The sequence below is a fragment of the Oryzias melastigma genome, linkage group LG3 (assembly GCF_002922805.2).
Source record: "Oryzias melastigma strain HK-1 linkage group LG3, ASM292280v2, whole genome shotgun sequence".
NCBI classification, from domain to species: domain Eukaryota; kingdom Metazoa; phylum Chordata; class Actinopteri; order Beloniformes; family Adrianichthyidae; genus Oryzias; species Oryzias melastigma.
Genome location: NC_050514.1, coordinates 30,655,713 through 30,669,436, shown reverse-complemented (window position 1 = coordinate 30,669,436; position 13,724 = coordinate 30,655,713). Strand labels below are relative to the sequence as shown.

Sequence of the window (13,724 nt, the reverse complement as noted above, 5' to 3'; positions counted from 1 at the left end):
AAAATGAAGGTATTCAAGAGGAAGAGGCAGAATAATTGGTGGTCATTACTGGCATCCTGGAGCGGGTGCCTCAAAGGAACGCCAGGACCACCTATGGCTGACTCCACTGCTGGCCAGGCAGCATGAGAGCTCGCTGGAACCTTATTAACTCTGCAGCTCCAACTCACAAACTACACTATTGGAGACACTTTTTCTAACGGATCATGATTTAAAAAAAAAAAAAATACTTTTTTGCTTCATTACCATTGTTTGTAAATAAGAACTGGACTGAGTGGCCCCTCCCACTGGCTTTCTAAACAGGAAGTGGCTCCAAGAAGCCAAAATCCTGTGGACTCCTACTGAGAAATAAACAGCTATTATATTACAATACACTATATTATATTATATCAGATTCGATCAAATTATATTATATTATATTATATTATAATACACTATATTATATTATATTATATTATATTATATTATATTATATTATATTATTTAATATAATATAATATTCTATTATATTAAAGTATATTATATTATATTATATTATATTATATTATATTATATTATATTATATTATATTATATTATATTATATTATATTATATTATATTATACTATATTATTTAATATAATATAATATTATATAATATTATATAATATAGTATAATATTATATAATATTATATTAAAGTATATTATATTATATTATTTAATATAATATATTATATTAAAGTATATTATATTATATTATATTGCATTACATTCTTTTTTTTTAACATATTCTGGATACTTCTCATTTATATGGTGTTTTGCTGTAGTGCAAATTATTCAAGTTATAAATTGGCCAATCAGATGCCTAAATATAAGTGGGTGGAGCCTGCTGAACCCCACGCCCAACAATTGAGACCTTTTATTGACAGATTCTTCTGAACCCGGTTTCAGCGGTAGAGGTGCGGACTTCCAACAAGCTCGTAACTGATTCGTGACAGTGGTTGCCATAGAAACAGTGATTTAAACCGACTAATCACTGCTAACTGAGGACATCTAGTTCCAACATGGCGGCGTCCATAACGCAAAAAAAAAGAGGCTGACTTGATTTTTTTGGATCCGTTTCCTATGTGTGATGTCACACTTTCTTAGTCCAGTTCTCATATACAGTCAGTGAGCAGAGGTCTGCAGCTTCTTAAGCTAGAAGAGCCGTTTGGCTCAAAACTAGCAAGAGCTGAGAAGTCCCACTTTATTGTTTACAAAAAACATAAATAAACTTTGTGTTTTTGTGGTCATTCAGCCAATTATTTACATAATTTAGCCTTTAAATAAGTGCATTAATGGAATTATATAAAAGCTACAATTTTCTAAACAATTTTAATTCCTTTTACCTTAAACAGCAAGTTCCTTTCAAAATAAAATAGATCCAGTGTCAAACGTCAAATGTGATCCTCCAGCTGCAGCAGATTTAATTGAATTCACACATTGTGTTGTTTGTAACTATGACTTGACTTTGGTGCGTCTTCATTCTTTTTTCTCCGTTTATTATCAAATATAAACATGACAATACTGGTGTAGAATAAAAAAAATCCATGTTAATCATTCATCTGATATGTTAAAACTCTAAAGACAAATGACCAAATGTAAGTAAAACAAATAAATCAACACAACAACCCCATTATTTTATTAAATGATCAAATTATCAAGGAGCCACAATGGAGGAATAAAAGCGTCTCACGTGGCTCCGGAGTCGTCCTGCTTCAGAGGAAGGAATTAAAAACTCTTTCCACAGCGTTTGAAATCAATACCAGTATCGACAAAGAAAATCCTGATTAAACTTTATTTAGTGCTCGTTTCTTGGTAAAGAACGCCTCAAAGTGTTTTACACAAAATACATAAATAAAAAATAAAAATAGCAGTAAAAAAAGTAAAAACAAAGAGGGATAAACAGTCCAAATAATCAAATTAAAACATGAGGAAATGTAAAAACTGACTAAAACAGTGTTTTTAACATGTTCTTGTGGCATTTCTCTAATGACGAATAAAAAGAAAATTAAGGTTTAAATTGTATTTCTAAATGTTGTTTTTTATTCAAATTGTGAATCAGGAGTACACAAAAAATACAGTTCGAAAAAGATCGCATTTGAGACAGAAAATATTTTGCAAATAAGCTCACTGAGGTGAGGGGAAGAGGGGCGGGGTTGCCCCGCCCACAACTCAGAGGTGAATTTCTATTAAACTACTGCCGCTCTGCAGAAAATATGTTCTAGATTTTCAACTAAAACAGCTTAATCATAATAAAAGACCACGGGGAACCATTTTACAATAGAAAAAATCACATAGTTTGAGTGGGACTAAGTGAAAACATCCATGAAAGGTGAAGCCATGAGGCAGAGCTGTACCTGAGGACCTGCAGGCTCTGGGAGGGACATGAACTAAAAGTAATTGAGATAAAAATTCCACTAAGACATTTTCAAACTAAAAAAAGAACCTGAAATTCCGGGAACTAGTGCAAATATTTCAAAATTGGAGTAAAGCGTCCCTTTCTTTTTGGTCCTGGTTGAAAACTGAGTTTTGAGTATTTTTCTGAACACCACACAGAAGGGCATTCCAATCATCTGTTCTAGAAGTTATACATGTGTTTGTTAATATTTCAGCACCAACTCTGGAGAGACTCGGACAACATTTCAGTAAAATGGTTTGTGCGTGCTTCAAATGTAAGATCTGCATCTAAAATCACACTGAGGTTTCTAAAATATCCTAATATTTCTCAGAATCATTCATTTTTTCCCTACATTCCTAGTTTTGACAGTCTATTTAGAGGAAAAAGACCAAGAGGAAGCTCTGCATCTGACTCTTCTGTGTTTACCTGTGGTCCCTTCCAGTCTGGTACCCCTCTGCCTGCTCAGATGTCCGGAAGAGAAGCTGCCTCCCCAGGTACCGAAGCATCACGGATCAATGTTCGGACGGATGAACAGCCTGCACGAGCTGAGAAATGAAGCAGTCATGAGAAAGTATTCTCTGCTTTTAGAATAAAAAAGGAGTGCAACTATAACAACGCAACTCCAAAATAAAAGCCGTGACCCGTCAGTCACATTTTGACGCCTCCGTTGAGCTCTGACGGTGCTGACCCGTCGTTCTTCTTACTCTGGCTCCAGCCTGCGTACGAAAACGTTTTATGTGGCCCTAAAATTAACCTTACTTAATCACGCTGACACAGGCTGGCTGCTTTGCAAAGCCGTGCAGAAAATCCATTTCTACACACCCGTAAGTGGGGAAAATGTGCTCTAACGATAAGGCTTTTTAACTCACGCTTCCTCTGCTTATCTCACAACGACTCCCAGATTTCACCCGGGGATCGGGAAGCCGGTCTCCTGGAGCCACGGGGGAGAGAGCATCTGTCAAGAGGAGCCCTGAAAATTGGAAGGAGGACGTGTCATGTAGGTGTCAGTGCTGAAATAACCCGCTGTGTGTCTGTCACACTCACATCTCGTTTCTTTAGGTCAGTGTTGCTTCTTTTTTTTTTTTTCCCATCTGCAGTTTTGTGCTCCAATTTCCAAAGTCATCCACTGCTCTGATGCTGCAAACAGAGCAGGAGGCGCGTTTTCACCTTCAGATCCAATAGAATAAATGATCCAAACACATTCAACAATCAGTCAGTTCCTTCGCCGTCTCTCCTGTCATCGCTGGCAGCTTTTCAAACTGTTCAGACGTGCTGGGCTGAACCCCGACTGTGAACGCTCAGTGTTTCTGCTGCAGTGAAGCGAATGTTTCAACCAAACGTTGACCTGTTTTAGTGAAGAGGACATGAAAACAAAAGAAAAAAATCAACATTCCATCCATCTGTGCCACATTATCCTCCATTTGTCTCACCAGCATTGGGGCATTTAGTTTAAAACTCTGTTTAAATCCTGTCTTTTTTTATCTAATTTTCAATCTTTTTACTGTATGCTAAAGTACGGTGGCCCTCAAGTTCAAATCACTCGACACAAAAACGTTAAAGATCACAATTTAAGAAAACAAAGAATTAAAATAACAGCATTACATTTTAGAAAATTTACAAAAATGTAATTCCAAAAATATATATATATTAGGGCCGTGAACTTAATAATAAAACATAATGCCCAGCACAGCTGTGATTTGGACTTTAGGGCCACCGTACTAAAGAGCTGACAGCTTTGTTCAGGACTAAAAGGACATAAAAACATCACAAAAGTTCAATTTTTAAATGGTAACTTGTAAAATGAACAGAGGAGTTTGTTCCCTTCATGTGACAATATTTCTCACCCTGAAATGTTTCATAAAATCTGGCATCAATTAAAGGAGGAATAAACAGAAAATCTTTATTAGCTTAAAGGCTTGTTCCAGTAATGATTTAATCTACAGAAACAAATTAATTTACGTTTTGTACTAAATTTAGAAGCATCTCTTTCAGGGCTCATGTGGAACTTTATTCTACTTAGTTTATTTACTTTAAAGCCAACATTTTGAATGGTCACCCCTATCGTCCCTGTAAAGATAACAGTCAGTTATTGTGTGTTATTTTAGCTCTACCTCCCATCCCCGCCGCCAGTCCCTCCAGCTGCTCCCGAGGAGCCGGCAGCACTTCTCCAGAGCTCAGCAAGATTTACAGCAAAGTCCAGAAACCCAGGAAACCCAGGAGAGCCGGTGAACACCAGCAGCACCAGGAGAGACACCAACGTTTGGAACAGGAGACCCGCCTCCGCCATAACTCCTCCCACCCGGGATCTTCTGCAGGTAGGAGACAGGCAGAGGGCCAGGGGGAGGAGCTAAGACCATTCACCCCCCCTGAGAAACAAATACAGATTGTGTAATCAAATTGTTTTAGTTCTGGATTTGCTTTAAATTAAACTTTTATTTCAAACTGACTGAGAGAAATGAATGAAATTAAGTTAATTAATGACATATGACATATCAGATTTCTTTTTGTCTTTGACACGTCCGCAGGATACATTTGTCATTCTTGTCATCAATATCACACAAAAGCATAAAAAGTAAATAATTGATATTTAATTTAAATATAAGTGTGATTAAATTATGTTTTTATATCTTTAAAATACTCACTTTATCCATCACAGGAGAAGATATTCATTGTTTTACAACGTTTGAATGTTTAGATTTTTTTGTTTCATCTGTTTAAATGATCATTTTGTAAATATGAATGTTAAAAAACACAATGACTACTTTTGTCACTCTAAACAGTTATGCCATTTTTTAAGCCTGATGAAGTTTTAACTGTTCACTCATTTAGTCCCACTCTGACCATATTCTGATCTATTTTTTAATGTTTCAGTGGTCTTTTAATTGGGATTATGCTGACAAAATAATAAAAAAAAAACAATAACAACAAATCTGTCATTTTCTTGGACACAATTTCTGCAGAAAAGCACTAAAATCATTAGAAATTCACCTCCGAGCTGTTGTGGAGCAACCCCGCCCCCCTTTCCCCTCCTCGTTGCTAAGAGCTTAAAACTTGTGGCTCGTCAACCTATTTTTTATGCCACAAAATGTTCTTTTTTAAACATTCTTTGTTCGTCTGCTACTAATTTACAACGATTTGAATAAAGAAATACTCAGAAATGCAATTTTAAGCTCAACTTTCATGTATGTCCTCCGTCTTCAGAGAAATGCCACAAGAACATGCTAAAAACACACAATTTTAGTGAGTGGGTCTTTAAGCACACAGAAAAAGATTAAGTGAGTAAAAAATATTTGCTTCATTTTGCTGCATCTTTTCCATTTTGAGCTGTTAGAGGTCCAGCAGCTGTGTGATGGATGTTTGTCACTCACAAACCTGGTTCCCGTGTTCTTTGCAAGGTTCCATTCTTACTTCTTCCCTGGTTTTAATTCGTGATACATCTATGAAAGTTCACGTTAAACAACACAACTTTTCTCACTTTTTTCCTCATATATTCACGTATGACCAATTTTCATCTGTGCAATATGAGCAAATCGTACATATTGGCAGAGTGACATTACTTTAATTTTGAAATTGGTTATAAACACTCATATTTTAGACAATTATTTCTTAAAATGAGCATGTGTCATTTAAAAAAAGTTATATATCTTTAAATTAGGTACATATATATATGTATATATATATGTGTTAGGGCTGGGAATCGATTAAAAAAAATTAACTACTTAATCGCAAACGTGGAAAAAATGTATTTCAATTAATCACAATATTTTTTTTTTTCACAGTATTTTCCGACCCCTTATTATCTGCAAATAATCACAATATGAAATCCCACACAAAACTCTACATTTAGAACATTTATTTTTTATTAGTGCTGTCAATGGATAAAAAAAATCGAATTAATCACACTTTTGTGTTGTAATTAATTACGATTAATCACAAAGTTTTACTGGGTAAAATGTATTTGTACAATATGGCACCAGACCATGCATCAAATAGTCAAACCAAAAGAGATAGCAAGAATGAAGAACTTAAAACCAACTCAATATTTATTTCTTTTGTACGTGATCCCACATAAGTGGGATAATGTTTTAACAAACGCCATGGATTCCTGAACCAAATTCTTTGTTGATTAATTGCGTGTGTTAATGCGTTATTATATATATATATATATTTGTGCTTATACTTTTGCCACCAAAATATCCTATTTTTAAGCGCTACAGCAGTCTAACTATCCTTATTTCTAGACTAATTAAATTAAGAACATAATTAAAAGTTTTAAAATAAAGATGTGAAAATTGTATGCAAATTACGAGTCAAAAAATCTTGTTTTAATTAGAGATATTCCTTAAAATAAAATGTCTCAAAACAAGTCATTACATCTCACTGAATATTAAGATACTTATAAGTTACTGGTAGTTTTGTCTTATATCAAGTCTAAAAAAAATTATAGAAATAGAAAAATATACTCAGTAATATTTGTGTTTTTGCAGTGAAGTAACTTTTCCCATCAGAGTAACTTGTATTTACTCTTCCACAAAAGCCTAAAACCTCCCTGAGTCACCTGTGCAGGTGAGGGTCTACACCTGTGGAGACCCGTCAGAACAGTTCTGCTGTGGTTGCAGGCAGCAAGGCGGAGCTGCAGAGTCTCAGACGGCACGCTCAGGAGCTGGTGGATGAAAACGACGCCCTGAAACTGACAGTTCATCGTCTGAACTCGGAGCTCAGCCGCTACCAAGCTCACTCCAGACCGCCGTCCAAAGAGGAGGTACGGCGAGGTTCATTCCAGAAAGCACCACTGATGCAATTTGTTCAGGTTTCCTCAAAAGAATACTGACTTTCTCTAACGGTTTAGGCTGTTTCTTTCATTAAAGCCTTAAATGAATCAATTTTCCACAGAACTCATTGTTTGCAGGTCATTTCGTCTGCTCCATTATCCGTCTTTGATGCGGACCCCGCTGATCCACACGCCGCGCTCTCTTTGTTCCTCCTTTCCCCTGATTGTTGCCCTGTCACAGCTCGCCACACAGCAGCAGAAGAAAGTCAACCTGTGGCTTTAATCATGGCCTCCTGATGCTGTGTGTTCACATCAGGAGATGTTTCATGTTCTTGCTCTGTCAGTTGACTTCCTCTGCCGCCGCGTGAGTCTGCTCGCCCTCATTACCGGCAGCTGAGACGGAAAAGAGATGTTAGAAAGGCGTCGTGGTTGAACGGCGCTGCAACAAGACAGAAAGAGTTTATACATTGTTCTAAATTATATGGATTTACACTATTAATTACATTTTTTTCAAATTACTAATCCTAAATTATTATTAATTTACATCTAAATTTAAACACAAAAATGCAGATTTTCAAATGATTTCCTAATTATTTAAAGTGAAAATGTTTATGCAACGGCTACAAAAATGAGCTCACAATAACTCTGTTGTGTTGGGTTTCAGCTACAGCAGGTATCCAGCCTGTTTAAAGTCCTAACCAGAACACTGACTCCAACACATTACAGAACATGATCCTGAAACCTTCAGAGGAGGACTTGATGATGGGTTTGGAGTTTGGATCTCTGCTCTGCTGCAGAACTGCTCATAAACTTCTTTACAGTTTTCTGTCAGAGTTCAAATTTAATGATTGTTTAGTTTATGAAAATAAATCATTAGATCATGAAGCAGCAAATGAGTCCCACACATCACACTAACACCCCCGTGCTTTACAGTTGGTTTTCCTGTTTGCATTTTGATTCAGTTTGACTCCAGATGAGTACACACTTTCTAGAAAGTTCCTCCTTTCTCAATCCGTAGAATAAATTCTATATTTGTGTTCCATTAATCCAATTTTTCTACAAAAGTTGGTTGATAAACTCTGACTTTAACTGAGTCAAGAGGGGTCTGCACTTTTTTCCATGTTGCTACGGCGACTGAGGTGACAGTAGAGGATGGTCGACCTCTGAGCTTGCAGCTTTTTTTTTTAAATAAGACTTTAAACTATGTGATTTAGTTTTATTAGAAATTGCTTTTCCAAATATATTTTTCATATAATAATAATGAAAAAATCTAACTTGTCTTTTAAAAATGTATTTTTATTTTGTATATACTTAACATTTTACAATATATTCTATTGCTTTTATTTAGTATTGAATTGGAGATCATAATTAGTGTTCTATATACTTACATTATTTTTTTAATTTTATAAATTTTATTTTTAATTAAAAATCATAAAAGCTTAAATTCTATATATTTCAATACTTTACTGTCATTTCTTTAATCTAATTTTAGGACTCAACAAAATCTTCTACAAACATTTTTGAGGCACAAACCCTTTGAGAGTCTGATAGTAACTTTCCTTTTTGTTAAAGGATGTTTGGTCAGAAATACTGAGAGGAAAAATGTGCATTTTCTGGCTTTATAGAAACGCAAATATGTGACAAACTCAAATGAAAAAAGCAATAAATAGAGTCTACTGTTTCCGCTGTAGGTGAAATAAATATATATATTTCTCCTGTTTGGGGAAAATGAACTTTAATGAAAGAAGAAGTTGCCAAGCCTTTCATACTTTGTTTATCTGCAGGTTGACATGAAGCGTTTCCACTCTTCGCTGTTGGCTTATGAAGACAGGATGAAGGAAAAAGACGAACTTCTGCGAAACACTGAGGTGAGCCGTTTCTTTTAGATGAAACTAATGCTTCAAAACTAAATGGCAAAAAACTCTAAAGTTTAACAAATGAAGGAGACCAAATACTATAAAAACACAGATTCTAATACTAAAAAAGACTTTAGAAGACGGTTTTTACCTAAAAAACTCAATTTATGAAGAAGAAGTGAAGGAGATAAAACATTTGGGTGAAGCCATTTGTTGTCAAAAAATTCTGTTTACCCTTTTTAAATCATAAAGAAACAGAAACTTCCCAAATGACCATGTTGTAAAGCTTACACACTCTGATGATTTTGTTCTAAAAACATGGACACAAGCTAATCCAAAAGGGTTTGAATGGCAGCTAAAGGTAACCTGTGACTCACCTGTGACTCGTTTACCTGTAATCAATGTGTACAAAAAGAGTTTCTGAGCTCCTAACAGACTCTTTTATCCTACATCCACTAACATTTCTGGATCTTGAGTCATGAGGAAAGCTAAAGAGCCGTCAAAAGATCTACGGGGAAAGATAAATGAACTGTGTAAAACAGGAAAAGGATTTAAGAAAATATTCAAGGAACGGAGAGTTTAAACTTTGATCAAAAAGTGGAAAATTAGGAGTTCTGTTGAAACCAAACCGCAGTCACAAACATGTCTGCCAGACAAATCATTTGGGATGTAAAGAAAAACCCACAAGTAACTTCCAGGACTCTGAAAAATGTGGATGTTTCTACTGTGAAACACAGTGGAAATATGGTTTGGGAATGTATGAGCTACAAAAGCACAAGAAACGAGATGAATACAGCACGTAATCAGAAGATACTGGAGGAAAACTGTCACTTTTCAGCTCGTAGGATGCACACGGGACACACTTGAACATTTCAACGCGACAACGATCCCAAGCACAAGTCCGTCTGTCATTGGGTCCAACAGAACAAGGTGAAGGTTCTGGAGGGGCTGACTTGGTCTCCTGACCTCAATATTATTGAGCCACTCTGGGAAGATCTCAAACGGGCAGTTCAAGCAAGACAGCCAACGAATTTTAAGGAATTTGAGGTTTTCTGCCAAGACGAACGAGCTGCTTCACCATTAGAGAAAATAAATAATCTCATCCACAACGACCACAAGAGACTTCAAGCTTTTGAAGTTCCTGTTGTGATTTTAAAAAAAGGTAAACAGAATTTTTTGATGATAAATGGCCACTGGGAAAAAATACATTGTGATTTAAACTTGTGAGCTCAACTGTATTTCAGATTTGCTGAACGTAAAACGATCAAAGACCTTTTAAACCCCAAAAAACAGGATGTTCTTCCTCTAAAGTGAACTCAAGTCCAAATCTATGGATTAAAGTTAAATGGCCAAACTAATTAAGATCATTCACAAATATAATTGAGATGCAATGTGGCCTAAAATAGAATATTTCCAACAAATAGGTAGAAACAGACGCCAGTGTTGGAGGTAATAAAGGAAATCAACTGAAGGAAATCGGATTAACGTCCAGAAAAGTTGGACATGATCCTTCTTTAAGAGCTAAAGAAAACAAGATTACAGGATGAAGAAAAGCAGAGAATGGCGATTAAAGTGATCGACTGCCGGTTTGAGTGAAATAGTGAAGGACACGCCGTTTTTATTTTTCCAGCAGGACTTGCATCCTGTCCACGGTGTTTCTGGTTTGATTGAGCTACAATCTGGCCTGATCAGAACGTGATAGAAAATGTATGAGCTGTTGTCAAGAAGACGATGAGACACGTCAGTCCAGACAGTGCAGATGACCTGAAGGTAGAGATCACAGCTTCTATTAGACCTGTACACCCTCACAGGATGGTCACCTTCATGCAGAAGAAGATCCAACCAAATAATGAGATCTGTGATGAAAATATTCTGCTTTACATAGTTTGATGGGACATTCTAATTTTTTGAGACACTGAAAATGTTTTCTTTTTTTTGACCAAAGTCTTTAAAATAATAAAAAAAAGTCTTAAAATATGTCAGGATTTGTGGAATAAAACATATCAGCTTAATTTTTTTTAGTGTCTGACTAAAAATTTGATTTTTTTTTAATACTTTAAATTTTGATACATGTATGTTACAGAACAAAAGCAAATATAAAGCTTCCATAATGATTACTATTATTTTTATTTCAACAATAGAAACCAGTTTAAAAAATGTTCAAGACAGTATTAAGTTTTTCTATAATAGTTTTTGGTTAGGTAATGTTTTCTAATTCACTTTAGAGAGGACTTTGAAGGTTTGTTCTTTTGTTTTTGTTCATTCTGGTTCAAAAAATTAAACATTAAAGAGATCTAAAGCTTCAATTCAATTCAGCGCAGTGAGAAAGAGGAACAACACATGAATCACACTGCACCAAACAGAAGCATTTAAAACTAAATGGAAAAATGATGATAAAGAATAGAAGGGAATGAAAATAGAGGACAAAGCCCCAGTGCACCATACTTTCTCCAGCTTCTAACTTCTATCAGTTTAGTACAAATCACAAAAATATAACTATTCAGAAGGTTTCTCATTCTGGGGTTTTCGTGTTTGCGTGCTGCAGGAGGAGGTGAAGAAACTACGTCTTCGCGTGGAAGAATTGATGAAAGAAAAGGAAAAACTCAGCGGTGAAAGTGGCAGCATGAGCGGGTACAGCCAGAAGGACAGGTGAGACCACAACCTGTGTGTGTTTGTGTGAGAGGGTCAGACAAACTTTATTTATAAAACACTTTTAAACAACAACAGCCGACCTGGGGGATGTGCAGAAATAAATACAAGATAAAACGCAGGAAAAGCAACTAACTAAAATTACTAAAATGCATAAACATTAGGGCTTGGTGTCGCCATTAAATTCCAGAATTGAATCAGTTCAATTCACCAGAACCTGGATCGATTCCATTCCATTTTTTTTTTTATTCTTTTGATTCACTCAACTCAATTCGACTCAACTCGATTTTGAGTTTATACGGTTTATACATTTAAACACATTTGTTTAGAATCTAAATATGTGTTTTGAAAATTTTCAGTTAACATACTGTAAAATGTACGAGTGAAATTATAATGAGATTGTTAATAGTTTACAGTGTTATATGGTTTCTCAAATGGAGAAACTCCAACAATTTTTCTGCCTCTCCTGGAGGGCGTTTTAGGTTGGCCTCTAGTTGGCGATCTCACTATGGTATTACGCCTTATTCCAGAGGAAGAAGAAAGTATGAGGAAAAACCAAAAAAATGTGTTTTAGACCACAAATAGTTACTTCGAAAAATGTTTCCTTAAAAGAGTTTGGCTAATTCATACCTGTGAGTTTATAAAGATGTTCATTAAATCAGCAGTGTATGTTTACGTTGACTGAGCGTTAGCATTAGCCGTCCCATGGGAAATCCCATTATACATTAGCATCAAGCTAGCGGACTTTAGCAATATGTGTTAGATCGATCTCTATTTTTATGGGTCGATCAGATCGATTTTATCAACCCAGTCTTAATAAATACTCAGAAGTAATAAAGTCAAATACATATAAAGGGAGGGTTTGCATCTTAAAAAGAAAAAAAAAGTTTAAAGGTTTGAGAGATTGGGTCAGTTTTATGTCTGAGCTTCTGAAAGTTTTTTATACGCTGGTAAGGTCACTAAAGTGACCAAAAAGGAAAATATAACTTCTATCAGGGTTCTTCCATTCAAACATTTACAAAGAAATAAATCATCCGTTTCCTCGTTCTCTGTGCCCTCCCTGTTTCTGATGACCGTCATCAGGTCACAGCTCTCTCCTTTTGTTCTGAGCTGCCGGTCTTTTACTGGATCTCATGTTCCTGCATGAGAACAACAAAACAGAAGTTGTAAAACCTCTTCAGAACCGGGCCTTTATTCTGCTGGGGGCATTTGCATACATTTACATTTAGAGTGTTTTGCGAGTGCTCTTATCAACAGCTGATCACTGAACAGCGAGCGGTAAATGACTGCCTGATATTTGACAACTCCACCTCTCCAAGTGAAGGCAAGCATTTACTGCTGATTATGAGAGCAAAGAGGAGGACATGCTGTCAGCTCCAGAACAGATATCAAATCAAAAGAGAGCTGTTCAAAATGTTTAACGCTGTTTCCGTAAACCGCTCTGCAGCCAAGCTGTCAGTTAACAGACTGTTTGTCCCACACACAACGGTATTTATCTGAATATCTGCTTATTGCTGTAAAACGTTCAGACTTTTACCAATACTGATAGAATTTGATTTGATGCTTAAGCACATGTTCATGCATTACAATTCATGTTTAGATTAGGGTTGAAGAAATTGAGTAATCGATTTAAGCTTAATAGATCAATAATCGATTCACAAAAGATATACATCGATTTAGCAGATAAAGCTAAAGTCTGTAGCTTGATGCTAACGTTCAATAGAATTTCCCATAGGACCGCTAATGCTAACGGTCGGTTGACCAAAAAAATACATTACTGACTAAAAGAACATCTTTACTTACTTACAGGCATGAATTTTCCAAACTCTTTTGGGGAAATAATTTTTAAACTAACTATTTGTGGTCTAATACTTTGTTTATCCCTCAGACTGTTGTCTTCCTCTTGAATAAGGTGTACTTCTATAGTGTGATCGCCACCTAGTGGCCAAACTGAAACGCCCTAGAGGGGAAGCAGAACAATGTTTACAATGTTAATGAACATTTTTGTTAAAACTCCTCCTTTAGAGAAAC

At 35.7% G+C, this 13,724-nt stretch overlaps 1 protein-coding gene across 10 annotated transcripts in view; it reads left to right on the top strand.

Moving 5' to 3' along the window:
* Positions 1-13,724, top strand: part of cep89 (centrosomal protein 89) — a 75,751-nt gene that overhangs the window by 6,040 nt on the left and 55,987 nt on the right. For all 10 annotated transcript variants that reach the window (XR_002921733.2, XM_024295579.2, XM_024295580.2 and 7 more), the window contains exons 5-10: positions 2,860-2,911; positions 3,319-3,414; positions 4,523-4,732; positions 7,037-7,179; positions 8,973-9,056; positions 11,590-11,693. Coding sequence is in view for 9 of the 10 variants with exons in the window: in XM_024295579.2 (XP_024151347.1) it covers positions 2,860-2,911; positions 3,319-3,414; positions 4,523-4,732; positions 7,037-7,179; positions 8,973-9,056; positions 11,590-11,693 (689 nt within the window). In the remaining variant the exon portion in view is untranslated. The remainder of the gene's footprint in view (positions 1-2,859; positions 2,912-3,318; positions 3,415-4,522; positions 4,733-7,036; positions 7,180-8,972; positions 9,057-11,589; positions 11,694-13,724) is intronic.